General features: G+C 44.3%; 1 protein-coding gene across 1 annotated transcript; it reads right to left on the bottom strand.

The window, feature by feature from the left end:
- Positions 1 to 475: 475 nt before the first annotated feature.
- Positions 476 to 7,470, bottom strand: LOC104600942 (protein NRT1/ PTR FAMILY 5.2-like). The gene is made up of 4 exons (XM_010264113.3): positions 7,219 to 7,470; positions 5,648 to 5,865; positions 1,621 to 2,186; positions 476 to 1,504 (listed from the first exon to the last, which is right to left on the bottom strand). The coding sequence occupies exons 1-4, from the start codon at positions 7,334 to 7,336 to the stop codon at positions 622 to 624; spliced, it is 1,785 nt and encodes a 594-aa protein (XP_010262415.1). The 5' UTR covers positions 7,337 to 7,470; the 3' UTR covers positions 476 to 621.
- Between the last annotated feature and the right edge of the window lie 6,854 nt (positions 7,471 to 14,324).

The following is a 14,324-nucleotide window of genomic DNA, read 5'->3' as shown; positions in this document are numbered from 1 at the left end:
ACCTATGATGTTAGAAAAACATGATACTAGAAGGGCTTGGACCAATCAAAATCCCCCATAAATTTTGTAATTGTTTACCATTTTATGATGCCAGTTGATTGGTTATAAGGGTCCGTTTGATTTACAGTCGGAATTGGAATTGATATCCACTGAAATCGGTATTAAAATGGCCCATTCCCATAGTCTGTTTGGTTCCGATAGGAATGAGAATGGGAATTAAAATCAGCAGGAATGGGATTTCATTCCCTAGAGAGGGGCAGGGAATGGCCATTCCCTCTTCAAATGGGGGAATGCCATTCCAACAGGAATGAGAATGGATTCCGATTCCATCCAATCAAACAGTTGAAATCAGAATAGCCCATTCTAATTCCGATTCCAGACCTCTACTCCCATGAATCCAACGGGGCCTAAGTTTTTCCAAATATCATGTCTTTCCAAGGTCGAGCCCAGGAGAAAATCGGGAAACTGCTAACCCTAAGAAAATTTTCATAATATTTATAAAATAAAATATGAAGACACCCATCGATAAAATGGGTGTCGCTGGACAATGCAGACACCCATCGATAAAATGCAAACACGCCAGAATTAGTCACCATAAGTTTCACACTTTCACTGACCGGGCTAATTCTCCAACCCTTGGTCAATGACCTTAAACTTTGACATCTCTAAATCTTCCTTAAGCACTTCCATTGAATCAGAGATCTCAGCTCTGTAAATATAGAACTTAGTCACGACAAGGAAGAAGATGAAGTTCAAGATGTTGAGTACAGCAAGTAATGCATAGTAGTAGTCCAAGTGAGACGCATTGAGATTGTTCAGAATCCATCCTTTGTGTCCATGCTTCTTGGTGATGTGAGACACAGTCGAAAGAAGGAAAGTACTGAGAAAGTTTCCGATTCCCAAACTAGCCTGGGAATAAGAAGTCCCCAAACTCTTCATGCTCTCAGGTGCCTGGTCATAGAAGAACTCAACCTTGGCTACATCCAGAAAGGAATCAGCAATCCCCATGAGTACAAATTGGGGGAGTAAATTGAATATGCTGAGAGGAACTCTACCTCCATGCTCTACCAAACCATGATCTTTGGCCACCCTGAGTCTCTTCCTCTCAGTTAGGGAAGCAACTAACATGATTACAACATGGAGAGCAAGACCAACTCCCATTCTTTGGAGAAGAGTTATCCCTCTTGGGTTCTTGGTCCACCTCCTCATCATTTTAACAAACACCTTGTCGTATATCACGACGCTCACTAGCATGGAAATAGTTACAAATGCAACAAGGCTGGCAGGTGGGATTTGGAAGCTGCCTATGCTTCTGTCAAGAGTTGTACCTTGCTTGATAAAAAGGGTATGGACCTGAGCAAACATTACCCCTGGCATGAATGTGGCGACCCAGATCGGAATCATCCGGAGCATTTGCTTCGTCTCCTCTACTTGGGTCACTGGACAAACCATCCATGGAGTGTTTGAAGAACCTGTAGTTTGAACAGAGGCCTTATTGAGGAACCTGCATGCATCAATGCATGAATGAATGAATTATCAACAACTAACCATTTTCAAGTCTTGAATCAAATGATCAGAATGAAACAAATTAAACAATGGAATTGCCTTATCATGACTAACCTCAAGGAAGGTGTAGACTCAATTCTGAACTTCCCTTTTGCTTCATATTCCTTCAAGTCAAGCTCATAAAGCTCTCTAGGGTCAGCAGGAACTGGCACCCTCCATTTCCTGAATGCAGCCACTATGACCCTAGCCATCCTTGTCAAGGGACTCCCCATGGGCACCTTGTGCCTGTAGAGGCCTGAGCCAGCTAAAAAGATTATAATTGATATGGAAAGCCCAATTGTTGAAAGCCCATAACCCAGGGTCCAACTCACATTGTCTTGAATGTAGACAAGGACTGTATTGGCAAAGAGTGAGCCCAAGAATATGCTAAACATCCACCAATTGAAGAAGGAAAGCTTATAAGTCTTCTCTTTGAGATCAAAATCATCAAATTGGTCGGCTCCCATGGTCGAGATGTTTGGCTTGGTTCCACCCGTCCCCACTGCCAGAATGTACAGTGCACCAAAGAACACAGCTAGTTGTAATGTGGAGGCCGGTTTACAGTTTGTAACTTCTGTTTGTTGACAAGGAGGTGGTTTAAGTGCAGGGACTGAAACCGCTAGTGTTAGGAGACCCATTCCCTGTTAAAGTGTAAAACATTTAAACGTCAGGAATGTTATAGGGTTAGCACCTAGCAATTTTTCAGAATGGGCCGGGCATGACATGGCATGGGCTTATAATGGATTTTAATGGGTGCTCGAATGGCCCATCCAGATGACTTTTCCATGTTAATATTGGGCATTAAAGGTAATAAGAAATAAGCCATAAAATAAAAAAGAAAAAGAAAAAGAAAAGAAAATGGAGAACAAAGGATAAAACTCCCAGAACCGAATCCTTGAAATCAACACAAAATCAAAGAAAAAACACCCGGTGTTTCATCATCTTACACCCTACTCAAGGCAGGGTTGAGTTTACTTGAATAGGGTTTTCTAAAATTTTCAAAAATCCAAAATCGTTGACTTATAGAAAAAACATTGTTAATTCCTATTTTAGTTTCTTCCTTTGGTGGCCGGATCTGTTCCCAACAATGTCCCAGTTGGCTATTGCAGCCGTACATCGACAACATCTTGCCGAATCTGGATCTCCTGCCCACAAAAACTCTGCTGATGTCTACCCACAACACACTATCCCCCGTGATTTGGGAACATCTCCCCCTAGATAATACTATGTAGGAGGATGAGATGTTCTTCATGTATGGCTGCGATGTTATATGGGTACACATGGGCAGGAGATCCAGACTCCATCTTGCCATGGACAAGTGGTTTTCCCAAATTACGGCTGCAGTGTCTTGTTGCAACCGTGTTTTGGGAGCACATCTGAACTCCCAACTTTGTACCAGCACCAAAAATTCATACAAGTGGGGCCCATGTGAAGGCCCGATAACATTTTTAAGCAATCGTGCACACCTACCTTCTTGGGAGATGGGATCTGCTCCTCACATGCATATCCATCGTGCATTGGGAACATCTCCCGTGAATAATAATTAATAAGTATGGAATATGTTCCCAATGCATGGTAGGATGTGCATGTGAGGCGCCAGGTGTGAGGAGCAGATCCGGTCTCCCTTCTTGGCAAGTAGGGGTGTTCATTATATGGTCGAAGCCATCAAATATAAATTGGCAGTTTGATCTGGTTGAGCTTTAAATCAAATTATTAGTAATATATATATATATATATATATATATATATATATATATGTAAAATTGAATATATTATTGTTGTTTCTTTCGATTTTTAACTTGTAATTTGATTGCAAAGGAGCTGTTTGTATTTGAGAAAGTATGAATGTAAATAATAGTAATTTCTGGCACTTGTTAACATTTGAATTATATTTGTTATTTATATAGGTATGTATAATATTTGGGTTTTCTAATTGGATTAAGCCCAATAGAATGTTCCAAATCATATTAGAAACCAGACCAAATTGTTCCATTATGGTTTGATTTGGTTTGGACCTAAGTTTTGTGTTCAGGGCTAGCCAAGATTTGGACATGCATTAGGGATACATACATATTTTTTTTATGTAAGGATACATACATGCATAAATACATACATACATAGATATATACATATATATCCACCTTTATAATAGTATAGATATAATATAAAACATAATATATGATACCTATTATTGGTGTCATATAACAATATCTATACTATTATAAAGCAGATACTTCATAGTTCATACTTGCCTTGGTTTTGATGCAAGTCATAAAAGTTAAAACTGATTGTATAACCTCAACTTATATTTTTATCCTTTATTTGCATATGTTGCATGGCACATGCCCTTACACTAGTTTACATATAAAAAATAAAATATAACATAAAATAATGTGTGCCAGGTTGGGCTGAAAATGATCATCTGACCCTATCTAGCTCACAAATTTCTAGGTCAGGTTTGGGCCCAATACTACATGCCTAGCTACAATATATTTATATAACATATATGTATACTGTGTATGTATGTGTATGTATATCATACCTTTAGTCATCACAATTTACCCATATATGAAATCTAAGAGTAAATTGTTAAAACCTCCCCTAAATTTTATGACATAGTTACAAGTAGACCCCCTTTGTTAGAATCCTCTATCAAGAGGTGCAAAAATGTCCAAAATAACTATGTAGTTACTATTGAGCCTGATTTTTATAGAAAAAACAATACAAACTTTATGAATAACAATGAAGGAGAGTTTAAAGTTGCAACTTTACCTATGAGTGATTGATATGAAGGGTAAACTTGGAAAATAAATAAATTTTGGAAAAATATTGAAATGGTTTGGGGTAGTGATTGGTATGAAGAGAAAATTCAGAAAATAAACATTTTGGTCAAAAGTAACTGTGTAGATATTTTGGGCATTTTCATATCTCTTATTCGATAATTCTTGCAACTATGTTCGAAAGTTCAAGGGAAGTGATTGCAATTATCAAACTTTAGGGGAGATTTTAACAATGGTCAAAAACTTCAGGGGAGGTTTTAGCAATTTACCCTAAATCTAATGTATTTAATGATTTAGGCCTAAAGCCTGGATTGGCCTGGCCCAGCCTGTACCCTAGCTTATGATTGTCTTATATAATCGTAGGTGCTAAGCCTGGCCCAGCCTAGTCAAGGCCCTGGTTATGATTATATGTCATATAATTGTAAATATTAAAGCCTGACCCGACTAATGATCACCCCACACCTTTATGTGAACGTGAAATATGATGGTGATGAAGATGAAGTAACAAACAACAAAGGGCAGATCTCTTAAAAGTACCCCTAAGATTTTCAAAATTGGTTTTCTCTACATCTATTGTTCAGAAATTGCCTTAAAAGTATCACTAAGTTCAATTTATGACAATTGACTAAATCCTCTTGCAGCATTAGCATCTGTGAATGGAAAGATGAAAAATACTATTTTATCCATCATTCTTTTTTGAATTTCCAAAATGAAACAATTGAACAATCCAAGTATACTTTGCTTACGATTTGCTTGAGTGTTTATTTAGTTTTTTATCATGTTCATGGATTCTCAACAACCAGTTGTGTTTGTTCAAGAACTCCTCTTTTGGTGTCGAGCCGGAGAACTAGAGATTCAGTTTTGCCGCTCAGACGTTTGATGGTTTCACTGGAACATGGAAAGAAAGGTGTAGTAGCTATTGGAGACAATATACAGGTAAGGCGTTGTAGAAAATCTGGATCTATTGATTGTTATTTTGAAAATTTGATGAATAATGGAAGCAAAAGTCAACCATAATATGGGTAATACTGGGATGTAAAAAATTCTATATGTCATGAGGTGTTGCATGTGAACAGATTGTGATGGAGGGAAAGATTTAACCGAGTCAGGATCACCTGCCAACAAAATACGTTGCAACGCTCTACCAACATGATCTTATACCGCACATCTCATATATGGCGGGTCCCAGTCTCATGATGTAAAATTGGTAGAGGGTTGGAATGTGTTTTGTTAAACAATTTAATTATAAAGAAAAGGGATAGAGTAAATTAACTTAGTAAAATGTAAGGATAGTTAAAGAGATTTGGGCAAGAAGAAATTACCAGAACATAGATGGCAGATCCGAAGAGGAAGGTCCAGTATCGGCCGAGATATGTGTCGGCCACATATGCACCCAAGATGGGCGTTACCCAAGAGGTTCCAGCCCAGTTGGTGACATTGTTGGCCGATTTCACTGTGCCCTGATGCAGTTTCCTTGTCAAGTAAATCACCAGATTCGATGCTATCCCCAGATAAGCCATACGTTCAAACACTTCATAAACTGCATCCACACACACACACCAACAACATATTCGACACTGTAATTACTTCTTTTGATAAATGATAAATGCAAACAGGTCGCTGGTGAGTGGACTGGTGAGAAGTGATTAAGTTCTGCTCTAAATGCTGACCCAGTCGCCGGAGACATGCTTTGGTGGCAGGTTGAACGGTTCAACCGGATCATTCATCACTAAAATGGTCAAACCGTCGACAACTGGGGACGTGTCAGCTGTCCGGCTAGGTGAATGATGGTTGGAACATAGAAATTAACCATGGTTTAAACTCCAAATAATCTCACTGCACATCAGCTGAACCGAATGGGCAGTCTCCTTCCTAAATCCCAAGTTTCTAACAAGTAACAATACAGAGTAGAGGACAAGTTGGTGGGTCATTGTCATTTGATAAAATCAGGTGTCATGGCCCATGGGCCGTGTGGTCCAATCCTTTGAGCCTGTCGACCGTGTAATCCAATTCCCGTCAAATGAGTTCTGCTAGGTCAAAGAGGTGGACAAGCCGGATTGGCCGGTAAGGTGAGGTGCATGAATTGACACAGAGAGAGAAAGAGAGAGGCTGAAATAAATGGCGATAGGATAATTAACCTGACGAATGGCTAATAGAAGAACGCACTTTGGAGTTTGGACTGCAAGTCAAAGGCATCAATTATTGAAACGCTTACTCTGTTTCAGTGGACACTAATCGGTGAACCTAATAAACATTCATCAGTGGAGGTCTGGTCAGTCGGTCAGACCTAGTTTGACTTTTAAGTTTTAATAATATTATGTGGAGTTGCAGAAACAAAAACTTCTTCATCTTCTTTGCAGAAACTGTAGAACACGGAGGACTCTTTCTTTTGTGTATAGAAATGTGTAATAAAAAAACAGATAAGGAGACAGCTTCGTAGAAGAAAGGATGGAGAGAGAGAAAGCTTCGAACCGACAAAAGATTTTCAGTTTCAACAATTTTTGTGAGTTCGAAGGTTTCGGTCAATGCAAGCCCGTGCTCACACCGTTGAACACCCTCTTACAATCTTACATTAGGTCATCAGAAATATCTCTTCATGAAAAATAAATATAAATTTAGAGATATCCCGATGCAAAAACCGGATTTAATCAGTGCAAAGTCCTCTCAAACAATCATTCTAATTTTGCGTTGAAAACATCTCACGCTGATCGAAACCGACCTCACGTAGAAAGAGTGCTACTCTACAGTAGGGCACCTCTCTTGGAAATCTAACGAAACTTCCATCTTCTTCCTCTTCATCGAAAATACTGTAGGCTTGTTAAAATTTGGGTATTCCAGCAAAATAAAAGATAAGAAGAGATAGAGATGATAGGAGAGAGAGGGAGAGATGTACCAATAATAAAGGAACAAGCTTTCCAACCACCTGTGTTGGATCTAAGGACAGGTTTTCCTTTGAGATCAACGGTCCCATCCTGGGTATACTCGTCATGCACTTCTTCTCTTGCAGCCATGCTACCAAATCCCCCTGGCTCTGGCTTTCGCCCGTTCGAGAGGTTTCTTTTCTTATTCCTTTGCCCTTCTTTTCTAACCCAACCCCCCACCTCCAACTCCGATTCATAAACAGAGCTTTATTTATTTTATCGCATTTGGGATAAAATCATGAAAAGGTTGAGAAAGAGTAAATGGTTTAAAAAGGGGTGGATTCAAGCTAATGGAGGACGATTTGGTCTGACCTATGAAACTGCGACACGTGCACTGATTCAGTATAAGCGATAGTTCAGCATTGTGGCTCAGTACAATCAAGTAACGGGCCCATAAGGTAGTTCACTTCATCGCATTTGGGATAAAATCATGAAAAGGTTGAGAAAGAGTAAATGGTTTAAAAAGGGGTGGATTCAAGCTAATGGAGGACGATTTGGTTTGACCTATGAAACTGCGACACGTGCACTGATTCAGCATAAGCGATAGTTCAGCATTGTGGCTCAGTACAATCAAGTAACGGGCCCATAAGGTAGTTCACTTCATCTCATTTGGGATAAAATCATGAAAAGGTTGAGAAAGAGTAAATGGTTTAAAAATGGGTGGATTCAAGCTAATGGAGGACGATTTGGTCTGACCTACGAAACGGCGATACGTGGACTCTGACTCAGCATAAGCGACAGTTCAGCATTGTGGCTCAGTACAATCAAGTAACGGGCCCATAAGGCAGCTCACTACATTGCATTTGGTATAAAATCATGAAAAGGTTGAGAAAGAGTAAATGGCTTAAATAGGGGTGGATTCAAGCTAATGGAGGACGATTTGGTCTGACCTACGAAACGGCGATATGTGGGCACTGACTCAGCATAAGCGACAGTTCAGCATTGTGGCTCAGTACAATCAAATAACGGGCCCATAAGGCAGCTCACTACATCGTAGCGCGAAAAAGGAGGAGTTCACCACAACACGAGCTCCGGGTTCCCTGAGCTACCTCTAAAGGGATATTCCGAGGCAACTTTAGCTCGTGAGCTAAGAAAACCAGCTCCCCTGAGCTCCCAAGCAGACAAGTCATCCCGAGGACCAATTCTACTAAGGGTACTCCTGAAGTATTCTGAGCTCGCTGCAAAGTAGCTCGCGAATGGGCCGCACGAGCATTCCTCAGAAAGCTTCTATCTGACAGGCCGCACCTATCAGACTGCGCCACGTCCCTTGCTGATGGCGCAATCTCTGTCCTTTTGACAGTCTGCACCCATGTCTCTCAGCAGGCGGAGGCATGCCCATCATTTTGGAGACGTGTCGCTCACACGGGCGAGAAGTACGCCACAACGGCCACCTGCGCAGCCCTGGCAGGTAACGGCTGTGGCAGGGGCCCAATGGTGGTTATACCCGATCTGACAAGAGCGCCCCTATAAAAGCCCTCAGGGCAGAAGAGAAACTTCTTCTTGAGACCTCTAATCTCTCAAGTATAGTGATAAAGTGCGACCTACACTCTTAGCTATCGACTCTTCTTTTCCTTCTTTCTTGCGTTCTAAACTTAAGCATCGGAGTATTCCCACTGGGTAAAATCCCCGGGAATCCTTCCTTTCCATCTTCCCAGGTGCCGCCTTTCTTGCCAACAAGGAGCCAGTCAGCAGCCAGCTAGGAGTGCCCGGATCGTGCCGCATCATTTGGCGCCGTCTGTGAGAAGCGCTTCTAAAAGCCTTCCTCTAAACCTTCACATTTCTTTCTTCTCTGAAAACTCAGAACTCATGGCTTCTTCAAGAAATGTCGGATGTAGCATGGAGAAGGATAACGCCAGGGAGCAACCCCAGGTTCCCACGGTCTACATTGGGCAGTTCACCATTCCCCTCTCGGTGGACGGAGTCCCTAGTCTGAACGTGCCGCGAGTAGCGGCGCCTGTGGGTGTTCCCCTTCCCTCCTCTGTTGAAACAATCGTTGCTGAACCGACTGTCATCCCTCTGGTGACCAGCCAGAACCAGCTCGACGATCTGATGCAGTACATGCGGGCCATGCAAGCCCAAGTGCAACAGCTCTAGCAACACCAGCTTTACCAGCAGCAAGTGTTGCACCACGTCTCCCAGTACCACTACCAGCAGCAATTCCCCCAGCTACCTCAACCTCAGCTTCAGCAGTCGCAGCTTCGTCCTCGGCACCCAGCCTCACACTGAGCTAGGTCTTGCCGCCAGGATGAACGCCCTTCTCGCCAAGAAGAAGCCTCCCAAAACCCTCTTAAGAGTCAGGCCTCCTCCCGCGGTAGACAAGAGAGACCGGCTACCCCGGTCTCGCCGTGAGCGGTCAGGTCGGGAGGACCCCAGCTTGCCAGGTCTACATCACCTCGGTAGTCGAAGTTTGAAACCCCTCTCCTGGAGAACCGATTCGAGATCCTGGCTGCTGACTCCAAGTAGGATCCCTTTGTCCGCAGCCATCATCAACGGCCCGAGCTACTTTTTGCACAAACCATTCCTGATAGCATGAAAGTGAACAGCACAAATGCGGAGCCCGCCAAGACGCAGAGACGCCACCGCCAAGCTCGCCGATCTGCTACCCACAACCTGCCCAAGCTCGAAGGTAGAGAAGAGGTAAGCTCAGGTGAAGTCAAGGCTCCCCTCCTTTCAACTCCATCCCCCCTGTCTCCCGAGCTCCTGGCAGTTCCAATGCCTAAGGACTTCAAGCTCCCCCCTCTCGACAAGTATGACGGGTCGTTTGACCCAAATGATCACGTAGACGCCTTCCAGTTGTAGATGCACCTAACGAGGGCCGGTGAGTCGTGCATGTGCATGGCCTTCTCCACCACTTTTAGAGGAGTGGCCCACACATGGTACCGAAACCTGGCACCCGGATCGATAAGAAGTTGGGCGCAGTTCGCGCAAGCCTTCACGTCCCACTTCGTTACCAGCAAACGGTGCCCGCGAACTGAGGAAAGCCTTCTCAACATAGTCCAGAAAGAGGGAGAGTCCATTCGGGGCTATATCAAGTGGTTCAACGATGCATGCATGCAGATACCGCGCCTGGACCCCGCTGTGCGCCTCGCAGCAGCCAAGAAGGGCGTGACGCATAAAGAGTTCAAATGGCACATGGTTGTCAACCAAGTGGCGACCATAACCGAATTCCTTAAGCTCGCGGACAGGTTTATAGCCACGGAGGAAGAGATCAACCAGAAGGGCAAGGGCACGCCCGAGAAGAGGAAAAGTGAAGGAGAGCTTTCCAGCCAAGGGGACAGCCGAAAGAAAAAGGATGCAGCTTGGGGGGCAAAGTCGGGTCAATCGTTTCGAGTCCCTGTAGCGGGCCGAACTGATTACACCCCGCTGAACGCAAAGCGGGCCGAAATCCTGATGGTAATCAAGGACGCTTCGTATGTGAAGTGGCCACCCCACTTGATGGGGAATTCCAATGAAAGAAATAAGAACTTGTACTGTAGTTTTCACAGGATCACGGTCATAGTACCGAAAATTGTAAAAGCCTCTGCGATGAGATAGAGGAGCTCATCCGTCGCAGATAATTAAGGAACTTCGTACAAAATAATAATAATAATAATAAGACAGGTTGACAAGGGAAGCACGGCAAGGATGCTCCCGAGTCCAGCAGCAGGCCGACCGAACAGTCACAGAGGCAGCCTCCGGAAGAGAGGCCGGTTCGGGGCACCATCCACGTGATAGTGGGAGGATTGATCGTCACAGGTTGTACTTCAGTAGCAGCTCGGACGTCAGTTCGTGAAGTTGTCCGGGAAGAGCAAAATCCGACGAAGCAGCCGAAGACAGAAGAACCAATTTTCTTCACGGAGGACGATGCGCGAGGGGTCCACTACCCCCACGACGACGCGCTTGTGATAAAGCTAAGGATCAATGACTTCGAGGTCAGACGCGTCCTCGTTGATTCAGGTAGCTCGGCAGATATTCTCTTCAAAGTTGCGTTCGACCAGCTTTAGTTGCAGGGAAGTGACTTGAGGCCTGCGAACACTTCTTTGGTGGGCTTCAGCGGAGAAGAGGTCAGGCCTCTTGGGAAAGTGACAGTACCTATGGAAGTCGGCACAAGGCCCTACGTAGTCAGACTCAACCATGACTTCCTGGTGGTTGCGACCCCCTCCCCATACAATGCCATAATAGGTCGGCCGATCACCCATGTTCTACGGCGGTGGTCTCCACTTATCATTTGGCAATGAAGTTCCCTACAGACTTCGGTGTGGGGGTAGTGTAGGGCGACCAACTTGAGTCCCGCAAGTGCTATGTCGCCGCCCTAAAGGGAAAGACCAAGGTGGCCGACGACCTCGAACTGGAGCGGCCTACGGAGCAAGGCCAGGAATGAGCTACACCCACGAAAGAAACAGTCGATGTTCCGACTTCAGCAGCAGACCCAGCTCGGACGCTTCAGATCGGCGCTTCCGTCCAGGAACCCCTACGATCTGAACTGGTAAGTTTCTTACTTCATAATTTAGATATTTTTGCGTGGTCCGCGACAGAGATGCCCGGTATAGACCCTGACCTTATAACTCACAAGCTCAATACTGGTCCTGTATTTAGGCCCGCTAGACAGAAGAAACGCAACCTATCCCCAGAGCGGTGGAAAGCAGTCGGCGAGGAGGTCGCGAAGCTCCTCGCAGCTGACTTCATAAGAGAAGTCCATTACCCGAGCTGGGTAGCCAAGCCCGTTCTGGTGAAGAAGGCTAACAGCAAGTGGTGCATGTGCGTCGACTACATCGACCTAAACTGAGCCTGCCCAAAAGACTGCTTCCCGCACCCCAGAATTGACTGCTTGGTGGATGCGACCTCAGGGCACGAGTTGCTGAGTTTCTTAGACGCCTATTCGGGATATAACCAAATTAAGATGGACCCGACAGACGAAGAAAAGACTGCCTTCATCACAGAGTTCGGTCTATTTACAAGGTTATGCCCTTTGGATTGAAAAACGCAGGGGAAACCTTTCAAAGGCTTGTAAATAAATTGTTTGAGCCATTAATTGGCAGAAAAGTATAATGTTATGTAGATGACATGGTCATCAAAACCTAATTTTTGCATGAATTAAATCAGGATTTGCATTCTGTTTTTGAAATTTTGTGTAAGTTTAATATGAAGTTGAATCCAAACAAGTGTGTCTTCAGTGTTACCTCGGGTAAATTCCTAGGGTACATCGTTAACCGGAACGGCATTGAGGCCAACCCGGATAAGATTAAGGCCATCTTAGATATGAGACCACCCCAGAAGTTGAAGGAGGTTCAAAAGTTGAATGGCCGCATAGCCGCCCTAAGCCGCTTCATGTCCAAGTCAGCGGACCGCTGTCTGTCATTCTTTAAGGCAATTAAGAGCAAAGGGTTTGAATGGACCCAAGACTGCTAGCTCGCATTTGACGGTCTCAAGAAATACCTCGCTAGTGTGCTGAACTTAACCCGGCCCGAGGAGGGCGATGTTTTGGAACTGTACCTCTCGGCGAGCGACGAATTGGTTAGTTCGGTACTAATAAAGGAAGTAGATCGGGTGCAATGACCCATCTATTATGTTAGTAAAGTATTGCAGGGAGAAGAGACGAGATACCTGGAGATAGAAAAGCTAGCATACGCACTAGTAATTGCAGCTTGGAAGCTCCGCTTGTACTTCCAAGCTCACACTGTTACCGTCCTCACCGACAAACCTCTGAGGCAAGTCTTACTCAAGCCCGAGGTCTCTGGTCGGCTGACGATTTGGTCCGACCTACGAAATGGCAACACGTGGACACTGACTCAGCATAAGCGACAGTTCAGCATTGTGGCCCAGTACAACCAAGTAACAGGCCCATAAGGCAGCTCGCTACATTGTAGCGCAAAAGAAGGAGCTCGCCACTACGCGAGCTCCGGGTTCCCCGAGCTACCTCTAAAGGGATATTCCGAGGCAGCTTTAGCTCGCGAGCTAAGAAAACCAGCTCGCCTGAGCTCCCAAGCAGACAAGTCATCCCGAGGACCAATTATACTAAGGGTACTCCTGAAGTATTCCGAGCTCGCTGCAAAGTAGCTCGCGAATGGGCCGCACGAGCATTCCTCAGGAAGCTTCTATCTGATAGGCCGTACCGATCAGACTGCGCCACGTCCCTTACTAACGGCACAGTCCCTGTCCTTTTCACAGTCTACACCCATGTCTCTTAGCAGGCGGAGGCGTGCCTGTCATTTTGGAGACGTGTCAATCACCCGGGCGAGGAGTACGCCACAACAGCCACCTACGCAGCCCTGGCAGGTAACGGCTGTGGCAGGGGCCCAGTGGCGGTTATACCCGATCTGACAAGAGCACCCTATAAAAGCCCTCAGGGCAGAAGAGAAACTTCTTCTTGAGACCTCTAATCTCTCGAGTATAGTGATAAAGCGCGACCTACACTCTTAGCTACCGACTCTTCTTTTCCTTCTTTCTTGCGTTCTAACTTAACCATCAGAGTATTCCCACCGGGTAAAATCCCCGAGAATCCTTCCTTTCCATATTCTCAGGTGCCGTCCGTTGCCAACAAGGAACCAGTCAGCAGCCAGCTAGGAGTGCCCAGATCGTGCCGCATTACAAGTCGAACTGAATATTTGGTTGTTTGATCCTGATTGGCCAACAGAATGTAAGGCTGGAGTTCGGTTCAAGTTAGAAACTTGAGTTTGGATTTGTCTCAACTCAATGCCTCATAGGTTCAAGCTCAACTTGATTTAAGCCCAATTGTGGTCCAAGCTTCATATAAAAAAAATAAAAAATTATACATATAAAAAATAATATTATATATATATGTGTGTGTGTATAGTATAATATAATATAATATAAATCAAACTTACATGTCTCACGAATTAAATTTTATTGGGCTCATACTTGACTCGAAGCTCAACTTAAACGAACTAAATCAAGCTTCTTACGAGCCAAGTAGGGGTGTTTACGGGTCGGGTTGGGTCGGTTTGAGTCAATTTCTTCAACCGACCCGACCTAGTTGGTTTACTTATTAACTAAACCAAAACCAACTGGCCCTGAAGCAAAACTGACCCAAACATGAAGGGTCTGTTAATCAGTTTAGTCGGTTTTTATATATATTTTA

Source organism: Nelumbo nucifera, chromosome 3, assembly GCF_055504915.1.
Source record: "Nelumbo nucifera cultivar China Antique chromosome 3, China Antique-T2T, whole genome shotgun sequence".
Classification (NCBI taxonomy): Eukaryota; Viridiplantae; Streptophyta; class Magnoliopsida; order Proteales; family Nelumbonaceae; genus Nelumbo; species Nelumbo nucifera.
Note: the sequence above shows the minus strand (reverse complement) of the source record. Positions and strands in the feature narration are given on the sequence as shown.